This window comes from Sorex araneus, chromosome 2 (genome assembly GCF_027595985.1).
Source record: "Sorex araneus isolate mSorAra2 chromosome 2, mSorAra2.pri, whole genome shotgun sequence".
NCBI lineage: Eukaryota > Metazoa > Chordata > Mammalia > Eulipotyphla > Soricidae > Sorex > Sorex araneus.
The window spans coordinates 286,869,131-286,893,091 of record NC_073303.1 but is presented as its reverse complement, the minus strand read 5'-3'; the positions used below and the strand labels follow the sequence as shown (position 1 = coordinate 286,893,091).

Genomic DNA, 23,961 nt, shown 5'->3' with positions numbered 1-23,961 from the left:
TCAGGATTAGGGATGTCTAGTGGTTCATTGTTCAACACCATCAACCTGGTCTATCGAGTTGCTTCTGTGCCCATAATCATCCATGATAAGTCAGGATAGGGATATTAGCTATTCTTGGTTAATTGTTCAATGCTATCAATCTGCCTCTTCTCATACTGCCCACGTGAAATCATTCTCAAATTGCTCAATTTAAATGTGCTATATTTTGTTTGCCAAAATTCTGACTGAGATACATAGCAAGGTTCAACTCTTAGTGTTATCACATCTCAGCTGTGAAGATTTGGGCTATTCATTTGACAAATATGAGCTTTAGGGGTTTTTTTATGTTATGTGTAACTAATTATACTACCTAGCCATAGTTGTGGAAATTAATGATATGCTAGCTGATATTTAGTGAATATTCCTTCCTTTATCATTTTAATGTTTCCTTATTAAATTAGATGTTTATTTTGTCCTTGTTTATTCAGTGCCCCCATTCATACTCTTTTGAACTAACAAAAATTTTTCTATCTGGTATAAATGCATGAGCAACTTAAACAGTAATATATAATATATAGAAGTTTGTATAAATGGCTTATGTACCATAGTTATGTTCCTGTAATAAACTATTCCAGTTGCTATTTCTACTGCTGCAGAACAGTTAAGTCAAACTTTTGAATTAGGTCAACAAAATCCACAAATAGGGTGGAATCTTTGGACTGTCTAAGCAGGGACAGATCTGGAATAAATCAGCCACAGATATCACTTGTCAGCGTGCTGAGGGAGGCATTTCAAATAAGGGTAGAAGGTACGTCAAGAATATTGGCTCCTGGTAGCATTATGATGCATCCGTTAAATCTATATTGAGAGTTTTCCATCATGTGGATTCAAGCTAACATAATCGTTTTATGGCAGTAATGTCTAAACAAAGGTCCACAAATAGGCTGTATTTTTATCTTGACTTGTGAACTATCACTGCCAACTACTCAAATTTCAAGCCTGTTGAGACATATGTTATCCCTGGAAACTCTTCATAAAAATGAAGCATTTTACTATCCCACCAATTCAGTGTGCTCTGGTCAGTTCCCCCTGCTAGATCCAAATTAGCCATGTAATAGTTCCTACAATAGTGAGTAGTATTTTAGATGGCTTTCGAAGTAAAACCAAAAAGGACACATTTATTTCTATTTGCGCAAAAACATAATCTGGTTTGGATTTTCTTTTTTAACTTGTTTAATAGTAAGAGAAAATGAAATTGTAGGGAAAGAAATAGATGCGGAATTAAGATCTGTATTTGAAATCTGGCTGCCTGGCTATGTGATCTCATCAGGTCACTTATTTAACTAACTCTCAGTATCTTTCACTGTGAAATGGGGATCCACTGGTGAATCAAATTAATTAATAATGAACCAAACAGTAAAAAGTGTTGCCTTTAGGACTTATGGACTTTTAAAATTGCAGCTATGTGAATGTTTTGCTTAAAGGAAATTAAAATACTAGAGAACAAGAGCAAGATAAGAATGATTACAACGTCTGCATTTATAGCCCACTTGTCACATTTCAGTATTTATAGATTTGTTAGTGACAGCCTTCCCAGTATAGCAATGTTAATTACGAAGTAGCTGTCAGTTCACTGACACAGCCTCATGCACCTGACTGAGACGGAAATTATTCACTATTTCTATATCTGATAATTTAAGGATTCAAACATATAATAGCAGATCAGTTTGAGTTTATGACGTTGCTCTCCTTATTATTATTATTTTGAAACACACTGGTGGCTTTTTCTTTAGCAATTTTTATTTCCTAGATATGATTTGTAATAATCAGAGCTGAACAAAAACCTCAGAAGGAGGTGATGGGTCTAAATCTGAACTTAAAGTAAATGTATACTTAAATTTTCCAGAGTCTGAGCTCCTGTTGCTATTTAAATGCCATGATCAAAGCAACAGATAGAATAAATATGGAAAGGAAAAAAAGGAGAGGGAGGGAGAAGTAGAGGGAGAAGAGAGAGAGAGGGAGAGAGAGAGAGTGAGGGAGAGAGAGAGATTGAAGAGAAGCTTGGGGAAATGTTCAGTGGAAAATCTGTAGAAATGATGTAAGAGAAAGCAAAGGCAGGGATTGGAGTAAGGGGTGTATAACTGAGACTATAAAAACTCAGAGAGAAAACTCACCATCAGGGCTGTTTGGGAGAGACTGCACAGACAGAACTCTAAAGTTAGAGCCTTCTGACTTTCACAAGGTAAGTAAAATATAAAAGCTGATTAAAGGTTTGAGGTTTTTTTTCCTTCTAATTACTTTTTATATTTTCTTTTACTATACAAACATTGGCATTATTTTGTTAAAATTAGAAGTGTCAAGGATAATATTTTCCACTTTAATGTGAGTAGAAAATGTATGAAGATATATTTGTAATGCAAACTTAGGGTGGAGTTCATTGTTTTCTCAAACATCTTATGTTTATTATCTTGCTTTTTACTTTAATTTTCATTTCAAGACATAAAGAAAGGAAACTTAAAAATGGCAATTTCATATTTATGTTGATAATATTAATTTTGTTTTTATTAAGCATGTTTAATGTTAGAAATTTAACATAAGTGGTGTTTTAAAAGCCTAAGTTAAAGTGTTTTTCTCTTATTTCACTAAAATTAAAGTTTAAGCAACAGACCTAAATCAATAAAATTTTAGAGTACCCTTTAGTATTCTTATACAACCCAAATACACAAAAATGATATTTGGATCAAATTGGATTTGAACTATGTCTATTCTTAAGTATAAAGCTACTTTTCTATTAAAAAGTATTAGAGTTCATCTAAAATATGCAATCTGTTTAAGAACAAATGTCCATTTTTGTCTCAGGTTTTTAACTGTGGAAATACTAGTGTACACCTAATTCAATTATTGTAATGAGAAATATTTTTCCTTTCAAGAATATGAATACACCCTATAGATTTAAAAAATGACTATTTTGCCTGCGGATTATTGTAACAACCTATAAAAACCAAATGATTAATTTCTGTGAAGAATAATCATAATTTGAATACTTGTTTAAAGTATACAACAAAAATGATCATATTTAATGGTTTTCCTCAAAACATCAGACACATATGATGGCTTCTCTTTCCTCTGATACTCTTTTCCAGCACTCTCTGGAACTTTTCTAAAGAGACCCTTCTATAGATATGAATTCAGTTTTCCTCTGAAAAATGAATTTCATTGTGTCTTCATACAAGAAGTTACTTAAGGTTGATATTTCTTCCTCCCCCTTATTCTGAGACTTTAACTTTTACCTGTATAATGAGTCATGGGTGGAAAACAGATAGTGGACCATGTTTGTGGAACTTAAGCTGTCCTTTCAACATCTTTTTCAAATGCTTTCCATGGTTTAAGTATGTGATTTATGTTATTCTATGTATTGCATTGTCTCAGAAGAAGAAAAGTCAAATCCTAAAATATTGTTCTAATTCTGTCATAATATAGCAGAACAACTTTAAACAAGCCCTAAGAGTAGAGAACACTTAGATATTCTTATTAAAAGAGTGTAAGTAATTATTAGTTCCAGGAACACTGACTGTAGTTGAGTAAAGGTCCCATGGCAGTTAGCTTTTTCTATTTTGTACAATTAGAACTTGGGATCACTTGAATCTTGGCACTAATATTTAGATGTCCTCCAATTTTCTTGCCAATATTGCCTTTACTCTTACCTTTTACCAGTAGACAACTTTGAATTACATTCAACAGTGCACTTTACAGAACAAATGCTATAGAGTCAAAACCAAATTTCTAATTTCAGTCTTGACTTCAACAGTTTAGTGACCCTGTACATGTATTCCATTCTTCCTGTTTCTTCTTTCTCCACTCGGCAAAAATGAAGACATGAGGGTTCACTATGGTAGGCACACCCTCTACGAGCTGAATAACACCCAGGTGCCTAAGGATCTGACTAAACAGATTAGCTGATCTTCTCTCTTATCTCCAAATAATTCTCAGGGTGTCGTACTGGAGCAATGTTAGCATCACTGGGCAATAACTGCCTGGAAGTTTTGTGTGGCTTGAGCTGGCAGTTTCCCAGACTAAACCTTTCCTCCTTTTATGGATGTTCTATAAGCTCAGGTCTCAGAACTAAGCACCTGCTTTCTTGAGGAACAAATTTTCTGCCAAGCCTCCTCTCAATCTGTCTTATATCTCACCTTTATCTCTTCCTTGAGCCAATCTTTGAACCTCACAATCTTAATTCATTGAGATTCTTACGCTGGACAATTTCCAATGAATGTCCTCTCCCTTTGTAAAATTCTGTTTCTGTGACACATGAGTCTCTAAACACATGAAAAATACACTTTTAAAATAGCGTTCTGTTTCCTTTGACAACTTGGCTGATGAACCTTCTAAATTGTAACTGTGGTTTTCCATGGACCTTCCCCTGGACCTCTCCATGAGCTTTCCACTGTTCCTGCAGCGCTGGTTGGCTTGCCCAGCGACTTCAGACTCTTCCTCCCACTCAAAAGCTCTAGGAAGATTGGGAAAGTGTTCTTCTCCCGCTTCCTCCACCACCCATCCTTTTCCAGCTGCTGCCCTCTTTTTCATGAGTTCTAGTTCTTGGAATAAGGCCCTCGATTCCCACAAAGCTCATGACATCTCATACTAAATTGACAATATTGAAAAAACCATGTGAAAACCATAAATCTAATAAATAACTTGTGGCCTTTAAAAGTATGATATTTATGTAACTATAAAATAAAATATATACCATAAAGTTATATTAAAGTCCAATTAAGGGTTGATTTTTATTCTATAATTAGATCTTGAAGAAGAATTCTATTTTAATACAGCATTCAAATTCACAGTGATATATTTTGAATACAACTTAGACTTGTTCCCTTTTTTCCACTCTGCTACATCTTTACAGTTCTGCACCACTATTTTTATAGAAACATTATGGCTGAAAATAATCACAACGCATAATATTCTGTAACATCAGACATTAATTAGAGTGGTTCTGACTTACAAGTCCCTTCAGTAAGATTGCCTTCCCCCATGGAATATCACTTTTTCTATTTCATTTTAATATTTTATTTTGTATCATTCTGCCATAATTCCAGATTCTTGAACTAATTTTGTTCTTTTTTTACTTTTTAAAAAGTAAATGAGGTTTGGGGCAAGTGAAATAGTACAGCAGGTAGCAGAATACCTGGGGTCAATCCTTGGCACCCCACATGACCCCTCAACCCTCATCAGGAGTGATCTCTGAGCCCAGACAGGGTGAACCGTGAGTCCTGCTCAGTGTAGCCCAAAACCAAAAATAAATTTAAAAAAAAATAAGGATTTTTAAAGATAGTTTTTATAAGAACAAAACACAAAAGAAATAATTTAAAATAATATTTAGAAAGCAGTATCATGGTAACTATTACTTGCTAACTAATAAATGTCAGCCACCTTACCAGTTTTCTTGTTATGAAAAACCTACATGATACCTTATGATAAACCTACAAAGTGAGTCTTAGTTCTTTTTTTTTCGCAGATGAAGCTGTTAAAACTGACAGCCTAAGAAATTTGCATGGTCAAGTATCATATCAACATCTCTATAATTTAAGGGCAAATCACCCTCTCTAATAATTCATGGCATGCAATATTTATGTCATATTTAAATACACTTACCCAAATTTACTTTCTAACAGCCTTTAATGTCAGATAAAAATGGCTTATGTATTTAATGTCCAAGCAGTATATATATTCACAAGTAGATATAACAGTTTTTCCCTATCCATTGTTTTATATGTTCTTACTTTATCTAGCTCAATCAGAATAAACAACAACAGTAGTAAAATTGTCTACAATCATGAAAAATTTTTTTGATTATTTGGAATCAAGTTTTCTATCAAGAAATGTACAGTGGTTTGGGAATGAAAGCAAAATTAATGTTTGTAAAGAGAAAATCTTAACTCTAGTGGAATAAATATCAAGGAATATTGACACATTTTCCTTTTATTAATCCAACTTTCAATGTTTTAAAATATTACTGAACTATCAATGTTTTAAAACATTAATGAACATATCAGAAATCTAGTGTGATAGTTCATGACATAGTACTGTGAGTAATGAAACTTGGGAAAATACCTTTTCTTCTTTAGGTCCTGTTTTCTAGATCAATGTAACAAGGATGTTAATATTTGCCTGTCACTTCTGCTTGCCACATTCATGAAGGTGTTTCATTCATTCGCAAAGATGTTATGTTAACTCTCTGTTAGGCATTTTACTAAGTGAAAACATGGCATAGTCTCCACACTCAGGAGATTTTACTAACAAAATAATATTCAAACACATGTGTCAGAATAATGGGCTCATCGTTCAAAGTTCCATTATAGGTTTCTGCTTCTTAAATTTCTTTCAAGGAAGAGACCAGGAATATGAGTGAGAAGTGTAAATGAAGGAAAAAAGTTACTTAACAATAAAACTTTGAGATGTGAGGCAACAATAGTTCTGGAAAAGAATAAAAATGATGCTAACTAGCATAAAATCAGTTAACATATGCATTACTGAATTCTACCTGATTTTTTTACTTTTCAGGGAAAATCCTTTTTAAATACAGGTGTTTGTCACATGAAAAATATTCCAATCAAATCTTTTATTTTATAAGCAACTTGTTTTGAGACGAAAGATGCTTCATATTTCTTCAAGTAGGTTATACTTGAAGGAGCATGAAACTGAGTCAGAAATGTTGGTTGTCTGACTCCTCTAGCTGGCTTTGTGACTTTGGAAATTTTACCATTGCCAGTTAGAGAGCTATAAGAAAGGAAAATAACACATTCCTGATTCTCAGTGTCAGTTTGACTCTTTCTTTTTAAGTCACTCTCAAACCAGAAAGGAAAATGCCTATCACAATTTTTTGAAAATAGAAAGATTTATAGAGGTGATTTTAAATAAACATCTCCCACATCATGGCTATGTCTCACATATATTTTTGTAAGGATGACGCTCCTTATATGTGTGTGAGGACAGACACTAGAGGTTGAACTCTTGAATGAAAATCATCAGTAATTTTAAATCTCATTGAGTTCTTGAGGTTCTGAAACTAAGTGCTTACTTTTAAAATTCTTAGTGTTTTAGTCACACAGAGGTCTCTTTCTGGATCTAACTCACAAACATATGTGGAATTGCAGTGTCAATTAGAAAGTCAACTTGTTTTGTCTCCAATTTCCGGATCACGATCTCCATCACCTGGTTGCTTTATTTATCAAAGAGAAAGGTAGAGGGAGAAAGAAAAGCAGCCTTCTTCAATACCCTGTTTAACATTGTCACTCAAAAAAATATCTCTATGATGTCAAATTATAAAGCAGCTCCTCTACTGTTTGCAATGAACTTTGCAGATTTTCTCAGTGAATGGCCCAAATTCCTTACATGGTTGTTGAATGTGAACTTAATGTTTCTGGATAAAACCTGGCTTCAGTGATCTACCTTCATCGAAGTAATAATCCCTTTTATTCCTTGTAATTAATTTTCCACATATTTTATAATTTACAAAAGGTTTCAGGCACAATTTAGAGTTTCCATTGAAACATCACAGTGTTTTTACATAGAAACATGTATATCGTAATTATGTAGGAGCCTGAAACCAAATTGTTAGTGACTTGCAGTAATTATAAATTAATTAAATTATTTTCAAGTAGCTATGACAATTTAATTAAACTTTTGGAGATTCATCAAATAAGCTTTATTAGATAATTAAGCAGATGTCCAAACTCTGTAAGTAGCAGTAAGACGACACTTGATCAAATCCTTCAGGTCTTTTTCTCAGTATTTTTCCTGATTTCCTTGGAAATATTTATTCTGATGCTGTGAAATAATTAACTTGGCTAAAGGAGTTTTTAAAACTTCTTTCATTTACCTTAATAAGATATTTGAAATAATATTTACTCTATAGCACTGTAGCACTGTCGTCCTACAGTGCTCGAGCGGGCACCAGTAACATCTCCATTGTGAGACTTTTTACTGTTTTTGGCATGTTGAATATGCCACAGGTAGCTTGCAATTTTGCCGTGCGGGCATGATATCCTCAGTAGCTTGCTGGGCTCTCTGAAAGGGATAGAGGAATCGAACCAGGGTCGGCCGAGTGTAAGGCAAACATCCTACTCACTGTGCTATCACTCCAGTCCAATATATACACATTATATAAAATTATCTCTGCATATATAATGTTAATATTGGTAGTAATTTAAGATATATAAAAATTTTTATTTCCCCAGCACCACTGGTGTGATCCAGGTTTCTCTGGCACCATTGGGCCCCAAAAATATTGAATTCTTGGGTTCTTACATTCAACAACCTGCCTCGTTGACAGAGAATCACCTATGGAGTCTCCAGACTTCCTGAGTATCTCCCCCAAATCTCCCCCCCCATTTTTATGATGAAATTCCAAATTTTCACATTTTTGTTGTTGTTGTTGTTTGGCCACCCTCAACAATGTTTAGGGCTTATTCCTGGCTCTGTGCTCTGGGATCAATCCTGTGTAAAGTTCCCAAATGCCAAAGCATGAAGTTAAATTTTCTCTTTGGTGTTCAGAGGAAGTATGAAAGTTTATTTTGTTCTGAAAATATGTGTGTTTTCAAGAATCTAGCCCACAGTCTCACACGTGTACGGTAAGACCACCACATCCCTGAACCTGCATTCAGTGTTCTAAATATGTTATATCACAAACAAATGAAAAAATTCACATAGCTCTTCCTCTACTACTCCAGTTAGAGTTTGGAAGATGCATTCTTTCAGGATATAGTGAAGACTTATATGGGAACTGTCTTAGAAACAGAGGTTAAGATACCACATCATATATGATGTAGTCCGTTACAAGTAAAAATACACACACACACCATATAAGAAGGATAAAAATGAGTTAAAAGGGTGCTGGAGAGATATTAAAGAGGACAAGGAGTTTGCAGCGTATGAGATTTGACCCCTGGTACCCCATATGGTACCCCAAGCACTCTCAGGAGTGACCCCTAGTGCAAAGCCAGGAGTAAGCCCGGGATATTGTTAAACTTGGTTCAAAAAACCACAGTATTGAAGAGCACCCCAAATGTTTTTATGAGGCAGACTTCATGACCTCTGTCTCTTGAAGTTTTTCGGTATCCAGAGAAGGGTTACTCAAAAATCACCCAGTAAAAATTATTAATGAACTGAAAAAAATGACAAATCTCCCCTTGGTCTCTTCATACAGTGATCAGCCTAAGTGTTCCTTTTGTGATCTAGAGTATACATGGGGCAGAGCGGACTTAAATCACGGGCTATATTTATCCACTATCAACAAAATAGGGAAATGGAGCTGAACCTAGTCTTTTCCTTCCCTCCCTATAATTTCCTCTGTTTCTAATTTTGTAGCAATCAAGTTTCAACTAGTTAATCAAATGTCTTTTGTGTAGCAGGTGCCAGAGTGTTTGTTTTCATTAGTGTACCAAATGCCAGATTTAGGAACTTGGCCTTTTAGTTAACTGACTACAAGCATGGCTTTCAACCATTAAACGTGTGTATTTAAACTCAGCATTTATTTTTACATCTCCTTAATCCAAATATTCAGGATGTGGTTATCTGTAAGATGATACATTATGACTTTTTCCTATATACACCCAAGCACAAAAATACATGTCTCAGACATAATCATCAATATTTTAAACGCCCATCATCCTGTTTCATTTATGAGACTGCAGAGATGAAGAGAAACCTGATTCATAAAATGTTCGTAAAAATAGCTAGGGGAAATCCAGATGGAAAGGTCTATAAATTGGACAATTTCACGTTTTGTAAACTGTTTTGAATGTGATAAAAATAAGAAAGAAAAACACCACAATTGTAGTTTATCTTTGATTGAATGATAGGGTTATTTTTATAAAAATATATGCCAGAAATATAGTGACTTAAAAATACAATCATTTTCTTAATATATCCTCTATCATGTTGGAAATCAGAAACATCAGCAAAATTAGAAGGAAATAAATGTATTTCAGTGGTTGAATTTCTAAGAAAAAGACAATGTGTACCAGAGAGGTAGTACAAGGGCTAAGACATTTGCACTGCATGCAACTGACCTCAATTCAATCCCCAGCAATGCATATAGACCCTGGGAGAGAAGGCACCCTAAGAGCAAAGGGTTTGACCTATGCTCAAACTATGCTCTTTCAGAAATGATCCCTAAGCACAGAGCTGGAAGTAACCACTTAGCACTGTCTCTTGTTGCAAAGAAGGGAAGGGAAGGGAACAGAAGGGGAGAGGAGGGGAGGGGAGGGGGTTAGGGGAGGGGAGAGAGGAGGGGAGAGAAAGGAGGGAAGAAGAAGGAAGGGAGGGAGGGAAGGGAGTGGAGGGAAGGGAAAGGAATTTTTAATCTGTGAATTTTGAGGGTAACTGTTGAATTCTTAGTATTTTTCCATTGTATCATATTATTATATTATAAATATAAAAATCACACACTTTATTGATATATGGAATTTCATATCTTTGCTTTAAAGTTTTAAATAAAAATTGAGTCTATTTGATTTTTTCTATAATCTTATTTTCTTTTCTCCTTCTACATAGGCAATCTTAGTCTTGAATTAAGTTCCATTTGTTTATACTCATTTTTTTTCTTTTTGGGTCACATCTGGCGATGCACAGGGGTTACTCCTGGCTCTGCACTCAGGAATTACTCCTGGAGATGCTCAGGGGACCATATGGGATGCTGGGAATCGAACCCGGGTCGGCCACGTGCAAGGCAAATGCCCTACCGGCTGTGCTATCCCTCCAGCCCTGTTTATACTCATTTAAATGCATAATTTTCTAAGTACATGGAACTGCTTTGTGTATTTTCAATTTAGATAATTGGCACCGTGCCATATGTGTTGTTCTGCAACTTCTCCTTATCTAACCCGTAACATTTATTTGAAATCTATGCATATAAATATATATCACATATATTTAAATAATTTACTTTTAAATACATAGTAGAAATATATTTCAACTGATAAACAATGAAATTATGTATTATTTAAAATTATTCAGATGCTGCCTACTTATAAAAAAGTAAGATTTTTTTCTGGAATATATATATGTATACACTAAAGTATAAATAAATAGGTTACAGGAATGAAATTATTTTAATCTTTTAGAATATGGTCCATATCCAACTATACTCAGCATCATATGTTTTCTGTCTATGACATCATTCTAACATTTCAAATGTCAATCGCAAGTTTTTTCCAAATTTACATCTTCAAGATGGTATATTTATCTTTATTTTCATTAAATAGGTTGCATGCTCAGTTGGCAGTTTAATATCCCTTCTATGAAAAGTCATTCCTAACTACAGCTCACTTTTACTCTTGTCTTCAGTTTTTCAATTTTATTATTGCAGTTACTTAACTATTCTAAAGCCATAACTTTGTGTACATCAAAGACATTTCATTTTTTAATATTTTAGTGTGTTTGTTCTACATTAAACAGAAATTTTCAATTTGAAAATGCTAAAAATCTGTAAGACCCTTAGCCCTGAGAGACAACACAAAGGTGTGGAGTGCAGGCACAGTGTCCTGAGTTTGATCCCCAGCACAGCTGGCTCCATCCTGTCTCCCTAACAAGGCTGGACAAAATGGCCCTGGTGGTCCTGACAGCTCCTAGTGCTACAGGGCTGGGTCCAAGTACTTAACCATAAGTGCTGTATCTAAGAGACTTCCAAGCATTCAGGAAGTCTGTCTTAAAAAGAAAACATAAAATAAATCCTTATATAACACAAGGTCATAAAACTACTTGCTTTAAATATGTGTGATTATTTTTGAAATTTTAGTTAGATGCTTTTAGATATGGCCCATTTTCTCTGGTTCACCAAAGAACCCTCAAGTTCTCTCCTAACCTGAGCAACTTTATCCACTTTCCTTTAAGTACATGAGGTTATACTCCAGGTTAGAAAATAAATTTATACAAACTAGATTTCCCCAGATCTGAGTTACTTGGAATTATATTATGATTACGGCCACAGAACTCTAGTCTATAACTCTAGTCTATCTGAAAACACACAAACTCATGGAAATGATTCAACAATAGAATTCATTCGGGGACATGGGTAACTTCTATTACGTATTATGTATTATAGAAGTTGAGCAGAGATGTGCTCCGGAAGCTGGATGATTTATAGTCATTTCCCTTTAATTAGCTTTGTAGAAGCGTTTATTGTTTTCAGTGTTCATATGCTCAAACTAATTGTACCAAATGTTAACCCTAACATATTTGCCCGTTAGATGCTGGACTGGAGATTGGCCAATGCACATTTCATCCTGGCTGTGACACTGATAGTGTGGAGTTCAGGAAAAGTTCTCTCCATGGATATAACGACAGAGGTAATGAGAATTAGCTTAAGGGAATTACTGGGTTTCTTTTTTTTTTGGGGGGGGTGGAGAGGCTTGCTTTATTTTGGGTTTGGGTCCTATCCACAGTGCTCGGGACTTATTTCTTGTTCTGCTCTCGGAAATGGTCGTTTCTGGAGGGGTCTTGGGGAACCATATAGTGTGCAAGAGACCGAACCTGGATCAGGCATGTACAAGAAAGTGCCCTTAAGCCTCTGGACTATTTCTTTGGCCCCTGACCAATGAGCATAAGTCATTTCTACTAGTGTCAGTATTAAGAGCAGTTGACAAGCAGGGAGAAATGGTGATAACACAAAATCAAACAAATAACACCTTACCCACTACACTGTCTTTCTCATGCCAGTGGTCTTCTTTTTTTAAAAGATAATAATGTACACCAAGCAGTACAGAGGACCTTATATAAGCCATTACTTATGGGAATTAGAAAAAAACGTGGGGCAAAAGATTTTCCAGGAAGGACAGATGTAAATCAACATGATGGTTTTAGGGAAGAGAAGACTCCACCACTTTGAGGTTATGTATCAGACTAAAAGTATTTGACTCAATGATTAAAAAAAGGTTTGGAGAATGCCATATTTTTTGTTTTACTAGAATAAAATAAGGACAGAAATAGAATGAAGGAAAAGCATTAAGAAAGAGAGAGGAAATGAAGAGAGAGTCTAGCTAAGAAGAGCACGTGGGGGCGTGTGGTTCAAGGGAAAGAGGGAAAAGATCTGGAGAACTAACATTTTTCACTTGGGAGAATATTCTCAGGCTCTTGCAAAAGTCGTATCTCCTGAAGGACCAACAAAAATTTACTAAAAGCATTTTTCTTTCCTAATGGGGCTGAGGTGCCAAGGGGGTGTTTGGATATTCAGCCCACAAGACCTGAGGTTCAAAGGGAAGGCAGAGAGGATGTTATGCTGGGTAATCACCCAGAGACATCTGGTGACGCTCGGGTTAATACTCCGCAGTGCTTGGAATATCATGTAGAGCTGGAGCTTGAAGCTGGCTCAGTCACTTTAAGGCACGCACTTCAGGCCCAGTGTCCCTGTTCTATCTCTCTGGCCCCACCATTTTAAAGACGCTATAATGGTACCCAAAAAAGGAGGAAGCCGAGTAGATACCTACCCTTTTATGACTGGGATGAACTACAATTTGGAAATGTAGATGACAAACTAGTACCAAATAAAAAGTTTTGCACCAAAGAATAAAACCATTGGGATAGTTCTTACGGTAGGCACTCATTAATATTTGCTAATAAATCACATGAGTGAAGAAAATAAATGCCCTAGAGCAGACACTATAGCTTAGTTGTCACTATTTCTTTATGTCTCATGTAGAACTGTCTTGATTCAGTAAACAAGTGTACATAAGAGGGAAATGGCATGATGTTTAGCTTGTTGTTGTTTTTGTCAGAATTCAATGATTTTGTATTAGAAATCTATTAATTACTATTAGAAAAATTCTGGGCTAGGCATCAAATAGAAATAAAAGTTTAGACACAGGTATTCTCTCAAAGTAAATCTAAAAGCAGCAATAATAATAAATAATAATAAATAAACTATCATATTTATAGTATTTGCAATACTATAAATATAATGATCATGATAATAGAAACCATAATAATGATAATAAAGCATAATGATTATTTATAATAATTAACAAATTATTAATATATGGTAACCTACTAATGCAAGGAACATGTGATGCATTCAATGATGAAAGAATTATAGATAAAGAAGCAGGAAAGAACCAGTTCTTACTGGGAAAGCATCTGAAAGAAACTTTAAATTTTATGTTTTATTTTAGTGCCAGATCTGGAGTGTGGACATCCTCTGTGTGTATGTGTGTGTATGTATCTGTGTGTACATATATGCATGTGCATAATTTGTTTTATTTTCATTTATTTTTTATGTATTTCACCTGTGTCTCTTTGGCCCGAAAGCTCATTCTCTCTTGGAGCACAAAAGATCAAGTTTCATGACAAACACCTCAATTTAAGGTAGCACAAGTCAAGTGCAGACAATTGTAAAAACTTGAGGTTTCCAGGTGTTTTTTTTTTTTTTTTTTTGATGAATGAAATGGACTTTCCTTCCCAAAAGGCTTTTAATTCTGGAGTCACAGATGTTCAGTCACCACCCACAGTCAGTGAAGAGAAATCAGCCACTGATCTGGCAGCAAAACTCTTGCTTCTCGATGAACTTGTGTCTTTGGAAAATGACGTGATTGAAACAAAGAAAAAAAGGAGCTTCTCTGGTTTTGGTTCTCCTCTGGACAGACTTTCTGCTGGATCTATAGAACATAAAGGTAAACAGAGGTAAGTGAATGGGTAGAGAAATAATACTTTGTTTTCTAACTCTTTTACTCTGGGGCCAGAAAAAAAGAGAAGTCTACATGTAAAAATAATGAAAACATTGTAGCTGAATTGAATTGATTTTGCAGTATGTCTGCTAGCCCATGAAATTAATAATAAAATTTTATTATTGAGGAGAAAATGGTAAGTATGGTATTCATTGATATTTTATCATAAATCTTCTTGAGGAAATTCCATTGTGTGCAGATATAAAATAATTTTATAGAACAATATAGAATTTGGAAGGCTGATGGAATATATGTGCTGTGGGATAAAAGCTCCGAATAACTGAGTTTTCTATTTAGTGCAAGGTCGCCAGAATACCATTTTGATTTTTACCCTAGATACCAAACTTTCTAAAAAATATAGATGACTCGGTAATAGAGTACATTGATAACCACCCTGTATGGTCTTAAAATGAACTCTCCTAGGGATTGGTTGGGATGGGAGTTGTGTGCTGAAAGTAGATAAAGGACCAAACATGATGACCTCTCAGTATCTGTATTGCAAACATAATGCCCAAAAGGAGAGAGTATGGGGGAAATTGTCTGCAATGGAGGCAGTGGGAAGATGGGAAAGGGGGAATATACTGGGGATATTGGTAGTGGGGAATGTGCACTGGTGGAGGAATGGATGTTTGGTCATTGTGTGATTATAACTCAAACATGAAAGCTTGTAACTATATCTCATGGTGATTCAGTAAAATATTTTTTTAAGTATAGGGAGAGTAGAGGGGAATTGTCTGCCACAGAAGCAGGGGGAGGGGTGGGATGAGGGGATGGGATACTGGGGACACTGGTGGTGGAAAATGTACACTGGTGGGTGTTCGATCATTGTATGACAACTGTAGCTCATGATGATTCAAAAAGAAAGAAAGAAAGAAAGAAAGAAAGAAAGAAAGAAAGAAAGAAAGAAAGAAAGAAAGAAAGAAAGAAAGAAAGAAAGAAAGAAAGAAAGAAAGAAAGAAAGAAAGAAAGAAAGAAAGAAAGAAAGAAAGAAAGAAAGAAAGAAAGAAAGAAAGAAAGAAAGAAAGAAAGAATCACTTCCATCAGAAGTGATCTGAGTGGAGAATCAGGAATAAGCCCTGAACACAGCAGGTGTGACACAAACCCCCACCAAAATTATGAAGTTACAACTCATGTGTGTATAAGTTAAATTTTTAGCTGTGTTATTTGTGCAGAATCATTTTTTTTAAATGGGGGCTATTCCTGGCAATGCTTAGAGGCCCATGAAGAGGCACTGGAGATTGAACTCAAGGTCTTATAAGTGCTAGAGTCTGATCTAACACCTGGCCATCTCCCAGTCCCAGGAAGTTTTTTTCTTTATTCCCTCCCAGCTTCTCCTACTTCCTTTCGTTGTTGGTATTACTATAGTGCCCAGGGAGTGAATACACACCTAGCTGTGATACTCACATATTGATTTTCAACTGTGGTGCTTGCCAGGGTGACAAATCACATACTTATACACTTGGCCACAGTACATAGTGAGACTTCACACACTTAACCATGGTTTCTGTACACAGCCTGCCACGTAAAATGCTGGTTATGGTTATGGAGTTCAACAGGATTTGTTTTCGGGCTTATACCTTGTTTATTATAGGGTGTTTACAAGGAATCACACAGTCCAGCTGTGATCTTACATTTCTTGAGTAACTAAATATATGGAATTCTTTGGGTATCCAAAAGGACTGGAGAGATATCACAAAAATTATTATGACTTTGCAATCAATGGGAAATAGTGATTGCCAGGAAAAGAATGCCATGTGCTATATTTAAATAGTCTAATATACTTAATGCACTGTAGTACTGTCACACTATCATCCCGTTGTTCATCGATTTGCTGGAGTAGGCACCAGTAATGTCTCCATTGTGAGACTTGTTACTGTTTTTGGTATATTGAATATGCCATGAGTAGCTTGTCAGGCTCTGTTATGCGGGTGGGATGCTCTCGGTAGCTTGCCAGGCTTTCCAAGAAGAATGGAGGAATCAAATCTGGGTCGGCCAAATGCAAGGAAAACACCCTACCTGCTGTGCTATTGCTCTAGTCTAAATTGTCTAATAATAGAGATAAATCATCTTCATCCTCATTGCCATCCCATTGATCATCAATTTTTCTTGAGCAGTCTCAGTAATATCTCCACTCGTCCTAGCCCTGAGATTTTAGAAGACTCTCTTTACTCATCCTTCCCAATGGTGCCCCATTAGAGGCTCTTTCAGGGTCAGGAGAATGAGACCCATCATTGTTACTTGTTTTTATATATGAATACACCACAAGGAGCTTGCCAGGCTCTCCCATGTGGGCAGGAAACTCTCAGTAGCTTGCCAGGTCCTCCCAGAGGGAGAACTAGGCTATAAATTTTATACATTCGAAAATTATTAAATTACAAAAAAAAGGCGTTTCTTTTACACAATATTCTGATGTCACTATTTCCTTTAGGTCCCAGAGAGAACACTTCTTATTAGTCCTACAATTAAATGATTCAGCAACCAGCCAATCATCTTTGCCTTTTAACAGTTCCAATCAGTAGCAGTTCTAGGTGTAATGAACAGCAGCAGGGGACTTTAGGAAGCAAAACAAAACAAAAACAGAAGGAATCTTTAGTAGAATATAGTAATTGATACAAGGGAACAGTATAGGCTTTTTTAATCTAAATTAATCTACAATACTAGATTTTATAACTTTATAATTATTTTATAATCAGAAGTGAAAAAGCAGGATAAATTTTGAAAATAGATAAATCAATGCATCTAATAATTCAGGGACCATAGTAACAGAACATAAAATTTAGAATTAGCTTTTGATTGCTTCATTCTATTTAGTGGAAGTAAAAGGAAATTATACAGATAATTTTGGGGGGACATAAATTTTAAAAAAATCACAAACTAAATTGAATACATTCTTTTCTAAAGAATATAAGAAAAAACTTTTTAAAAGGGCCTAAATTTTTAAGCATAGTTTTTTTTTCAAATGAATGAAAAGATATCCCAATGTCAATATATCCTGAATATATCATAATGTTTCTATGTATAACCATTGAAACAGATTTGTAGAAGATAATAACTATATATGGACATATGTGAAACATGGATTTATTATAGAAACATGATTTTTATCTGATTGTGAAAACTGGTTAAATAATCTGAAAGAGTATATTTGCTTTCTGGGATTGTGGGGACAAAGTACCACAAACTCTGTGGTTTAAAGCAATAAAAAATTTGTTGTGTCATATTTCTGAAGACTAGGTATTGTGATTAAGTTCTCAGCAGAGGGCTGGGGCCAGAGTACAGTGGATAGGATGCTTGCCTTGCACATAACCCATTTGGTTCCATCCCTGACATCCCAAATGGTACCCTGAGTCCCACTCATAGATCCCTGAGTAGAGCAGAGTATGCTGCCTCGGAAACCTACGATAGGATATTCCTCACCTCATCACTACTCTGGTAGCTACCAATAAGTCTTGGCTTTCTTTAGCTTGCAGCAGTAGAACTTCAATCTGTTTTCATTAGCACATAAAGTTCGCTCTTTGTGCCTCCAACTTTAATACCATAGCACTGACAATGACATGACTATACCTCCTAGTGAAATATTTAAGAAAATAATGCCAGAGAGGCAAAAGTTTTAAAAAATATTTTGAGATATATCACTGTCACTGTCATCCTGTTGCTCATCAATTTGTTCGAGTGGGCACCAGCAACGTCTCTCATTGAGAAACTTATTGTTAACTGCTTTTGGCATACCCAGTATGCCAGGCTCTGGCGCGCTGGCTCGATACTCTTGGTAGTTTGCCAGGCTCTCCGAGAGGGGCGGAGGAATCAAACTCGGGTCAGCCGTGTGAAAGGCGAACGCCCAACCGCTGTGCTATCTCTCCAGCCCTTTGAGACATATGTTGCTGATAACTGTTTTAATACTGCAATTCTGAAATCATTGATTATCTATTTAAGAACAGCACATAAATATTTGGCATTATAATCGTCATTCCTGTTGCTAAGAATAACTGAACTTCATAGATATAATATAAATAAAAATTGGATATGTAAAATAAAATTTAAAAATTTCTGGTCTTAAACACCTCATGATTTAAAAATATCCATGAGCCATTTATATTAGTGTGAACTCATATTCCTAAACAACTATTAGCACAAGTTCAGGATTCAATTTGTATAATGAATATAATCCGTAGTATAAAGGAAATAAGTATGCTTAGTGCCCATATTGTCTTTGATCTTTGTCATTTCTCACCTATAGAAACTATGTCCCTGAAAAAAGTGGTTGGGGGAGAAAACAAAATCTTTAGGTACAGGTTTGAGCAGAAAACTTTCTATAGTTAAGGCAAGTTCAGAGTTCAAGGAAACAAGAGCTTGCAACTGACCAAAGTATAACAATTTGGGCATCATTAAAATCACTAAGCACAGACTATGAAGTCTGTTTAAAACAAAACAAAAAGTTTTTTTGAACAGCAGTTTACTTTTATGAAATTTTAATAGTCAATTCATTGTCCTGAAAACTAGTAAATTAAGAAAACATTAAACCTAATTTCCTTATTTTTACCACCAGAAATCTAATATTGGATGAGGTGTGATCTTTTTTTATAGAATGATTACAATTAAAGTCATAAAGACATGATAGAATCTTCCACTTTGTAAAATTTCAGTCAATAAATGTTTAAAATTTATGATAGAATATTTCTGTTCTGAAAACTAAAATGAAGTTAAGAGTTAAGGATTTAGACAATATTCGTCAATTGCTGTGAATATCACAAGAAGGAAAATAAAAGTCACTATGTACTTCCTGATAAAAGACCACATGCTACCAAGGAATTTATATTGCCAGAAACAATAGTCCTATCTCTGTTTCAATAGAAATGTTAAAACAATAGGAATTTGTTTTAATAGTTTCCAAATTCTCCACCTACCAATTTTCTGGAAGTATGGATAACAGAGAAGTAACTTCAGAATGACTAATGCAAGACAAAAGACAAAATTCACATTATGGAAAATGATGGCAAAAAACAATCCAGTGTCTTCAATAAATTTGATGAAAAAGTGAAGTCATAAGACAGATTTCTTTAGGGCTAGAAAGATAGTACAGCAAATTTGTACTATCGAATATATTTGTAACATTTGTCTCGCATGCAGTTGACTCAGGTTAGATCACTAGCATCATATATGATCTTCAAACTTATACAGGGAATGATCCCAGCAAGCAGAGCAAAGAGTAAGTATGACCCCCTAAAATAGAGTTACTAACCAGTCATACTTTGGGAGGCTCTGATTCAAACAAATTGTTTTAAAGTTGAGATGTAGAAGAATATCATGAATGGGGTAGTAATTACTTAATTAAATTATTATTTATTTTTTTAAATAAAATGGTATTTCAATTATATTTTCAATGAAATATAATATATATTTGTCTATAAAAATTCATGGTAATTTTAATAACCAAGCTTTGAATTGGACTGGAGGAATAGCACAGCGGGTAGGGGCGTTTGCCTTGCACGAGGCCGACCTGGGTCTGATTCCTCCGTCCCTCTCAGAGAGCCCGGCAAGCTACCGAGAGTATCCCGCCTGCACAGCAGAGCCTGGCAAGCTACCCGTGGCTTATTTGATATGCCAAAAACAGTAACAACGAGTCTCACAATGGAGACATTACTGGTGCCCGCTCAAGCAAATCGATGAACAACAGGACAACAGTGCTACAGTGCAGTGCTTTGAATTAAATAACAGACTCTATCTTAGAGTAAGTAAACGTACTTTATGGCAAGACTAGTAAAATAACACTATATATCACAAGCTATGGAGGCTAGAATAAAATCTTTTGACATATAAATTAATCTTATAAGAAGTGAGAGAAATAAATAAAATAAGGTAAGTTCTGAAGATGTGTGTTTTTCTCAGTAGTTTTACAGAAAGTGAAAAATGACTTCTAAATTTTAGCAGTAATTCAAAATAATAATTACAAAACAATTCATATTTTGACCCCAGTAACTGGTAACCATTTTGAAAAGGCTTAAGAAATTAAGAAAAACTATGCTGTTAGAAAGAAATGACAATAAGGTGGTGATAAGGAATTTTTTAAATTTAAGGTCTGTTCTTGGAAGGGCTAAAAATCAACATATGGATAAACTGTCATCTGAGAAGTAGAAAGTGAAATTGGAAAGGAGAATTGAGGTGACATAGGATACTGTAATCAACAACTATTATTACTGTTCTCTCTTAAAGCTCTTAAAACCTTAGTCAGTATCTATGGAACCAGATTACAAAGCTCCTGTTTAATGTATGAAATATAAAATGAGTTTTGTAGACTGATAATCATCTTAGGAGCTAAATAATAATCATTTTTCTTTTTCCCTTTTACTCTAATGTTCTCTTCATCTTCAATTTTTCTAGAAGGTAGAAAGTGCAAGCAAAATTTGTGCAATTATATGGAAGTTTTCTTATGAGTTTGAAAAATTAAGAAACCCCAAGTTCTAGATTCATTAACTTGCTTTCATGACCATCATTAGAATACAGAGACTTGGTCCTTTGGGGCTGGAGCGATAGCACAGCGGGTAGTGCATTTGCCTTACAGGATGCCGACCCCGGTTTGATTTTTTCGTCCCTCTTGGAGAGCCAGGCAAGCTACCGAGAGTATCTCGCCCACACGGCAGAGCCTGGCAAGCTACCATGGCATATCCTATACTCCAAAAACAATAGCAAGTCTCACAATAGAGACATTATTGGTGCCCACTTGAGCAAATCGATGAGCAACGGGAAGACAGTGATACAGAATTTAGCAGCAAGGACAATCTTCAATATTAAACTTTTTAACTTGGAGTTTATTTAGAATATGTATTAACATATTAATAGTTTTATTACATTTATGAGTATTCCATATTTTAGATATACTGAAATTGTTTTTATTGAATGTTTTAGTTCTCCAAATTAAACTCCAAAGATACTTTTACGTTTTTTTATTCAAGTTTGATTTTTAATGAAAAATTCTTGTTCTCATTTTTAAAATTATCAAATTTGGATTTTTACCTAGAATTATAAAACAATGAAAATAACAGCTATTGCATAAATTATTTCTGTATATATTTTTGAATATTAACAAAGTATTCTAAAGTTCTTTCAAGATATAATAAGGTTAATCTTCAATATTTTTTATCATGTTATAAATATTTTTCATTTTTTAACCCATATTTGCTAGTACTCAGGTACTACTCCTAACTCAGTGCTCAGAAATCACTAATTGACTGTGCTCAGGGTTCCATGCTATGAAGGAATTGAACCCAGGTCTCCGATATGAAAAGCATATGCTCCTATTCACTAAGCTATCTCTATAACCCATATTACAAATATACTTTAGCATCACTTAAATAAATATTAAAGTCAATAGAAAGGTATTTACAGTTTTATACCAAGTATAGGTAGTTGAGTTTTTACAACTATTTTGATCAAAATGGCTCCAAAAAGTTAGAGTAATTTTTCTAATAAAGGCTATATTACATGGAAAGAATTTGTTACTATTTTGTCACATTATATGAGATAATAACTTTAGTGCCTGAATCTCAATATTGCTTATGTTTTTTCTGCTTTGTTTTTTTACAAAGCAGAAAAATAAGTAATAAGAAAATATCTTATTACTTTAACTTGCAACTTGATACACCAATACTTCTTTGTTATTGTTTTTATGTATGTGCCACCAATTTTTATCCTCAGGAAATAGTCTCACTCTTTTACTACTAACCATGAGAAAGTAATAAAGCTGAGATTTGTTTTTCATATTCTCTCTCTAAAGATTTTATCCACGAATTAATCTTTGAGTTCAAAAGCATTTGTTATGGGCCACTATTGTTTTTGTTTGATGGTTTGTTTTGTTTTTGGCTCACACCCAGCGATGCTCAGGAGTCACTCCTGGCTCTGCACTCAGGAATTACTCCTGGCAGTGCTCATGGGACTGTATGGAATGCTGAGGATCGAACACTGGTTAGCCCCATGCAAGGCAGATTGCCCTACCCACTCAACTATGGCTTCAGCCCATACCATTGTTTTTAAATAAATAAAATTCCTAAAAGTTCAAAGCTAAAAAAAATATCAAAATATCTCTAAATTAATTGGTAATAGAACAACTTCTGAAATGCAGTTCTGTCTATTGCTAAAATAAATTATGAATTTAAGAATATTATTAAAAATTGCAAGCAAGGGTCAGAGAGACATTATTGGAGTTATGGTGATTGCCCTACATGTGGCCAACCCCATTTTGATCCCTGCATGTGGTCTCCGTCAGTAGTGTCCTTTGACACTACTCCTGAGCACTTTGTCACTCCTGAGCATAGAACCAGAAATAGCCCCTGAGCATCATATGATGATTCTAAAACCTCCCCAGAGATAGAATAATCATTTTTATTATTCATTTTTGATTATTTTTAAATAAAAATAAGCAAAGGAATTTTCATTCTTGCAATGTGATCGACAATCTTAGTGGTTGCTTTTAATTTTATTTAAGACATAGAAGACAACAAGTTCTAGTTAATAAGTTTGAATGCCTGTGGGGCGGAATAACATTTTTTTTTAAAGTATGTACTGTGGAGTCCTTTTCTTTCCATTGGTTATTTCAATAATACTGTTCTGGAGCAAAATTTGCTGCCCTGGACCTATATAATTTGTACAATAGTGCTACCAATCTTGACTGGCTCAAAACAAGCTTTTTTTTTTTTTTTGGTTTGGGGTCACACAGGCTGTGCTCAGAGCTTACTCCTGGCTCTGTGCTTAGAGATCACTCCTTACTTACTGTGCTCAGGGAAGCATATGTGTCATCAGTGACTCAACGAGAGTGAAAGATCCACTTTCAAGCCTAACACCTTACTCCCTGTACTATCTTTCTGCCCCCCCCCCACCTCGCAAATAAGCCTTACTTTGAACTCTGAATATTATTTTTTAATTAATCACCGTGAGATACAGTTAAAGACTGTATCAAAATTTTGTGATTACGTTTCAGTCATACAATGATTGAGTACCCATCTCTCCACCAGTGCTCATTCTCCACCACCAATGTTCCTCAGTATCCCTCCTGAACTCTGAATATTATTAAAAGGTCCCCTTTTCTCAACTTAGGAAAACTGCACTTGGAAGGGAATTCTAATCAGCTGAAACTCACAAATCCTCTACCACAGTTGGTTGCCTTCTCCGGTACTAGGGGTGAAATGCACAGAGGGAAAGAACTCTCTTATTTGACTGATACTATCATGACGTGGCTTCACTGCTCTTTGCTTTCAGAAAAGTCACAAAA

At 35.0% G+C, this 23,961-nt stretch overlaps 1 protein-coding gene across 1 annotated transcript in view; it reads left to right on the top strand.

The window, feature by feature from the left end:
* The first annotated feature begins 1,727 nt into the window (after positions 1-1,727).
* Positions 1,728-23,961, top strand: part of OSTN (osteocrin) — a 39,042-nt gene continuing 16,808 nt past the window's right edge. Inside the window, exons 1-3 of the mRNA XM_055127654.1 lie at positions 1,728-2,221; positions 12,231-12,329; positions 14,441-14,655. Of these exons, the coding sequence (XP_054983629.1) occupies positions 12,231-12,329; positions 14,441-14,655 (314 nt within the window). The 5' untranslated portion in view covers positions 1,728-2,221. The remainder of the gene's footprint in view (positions 2,222-12,230; positions 12,330-14,440; positions 14,656-23,961) is intronic.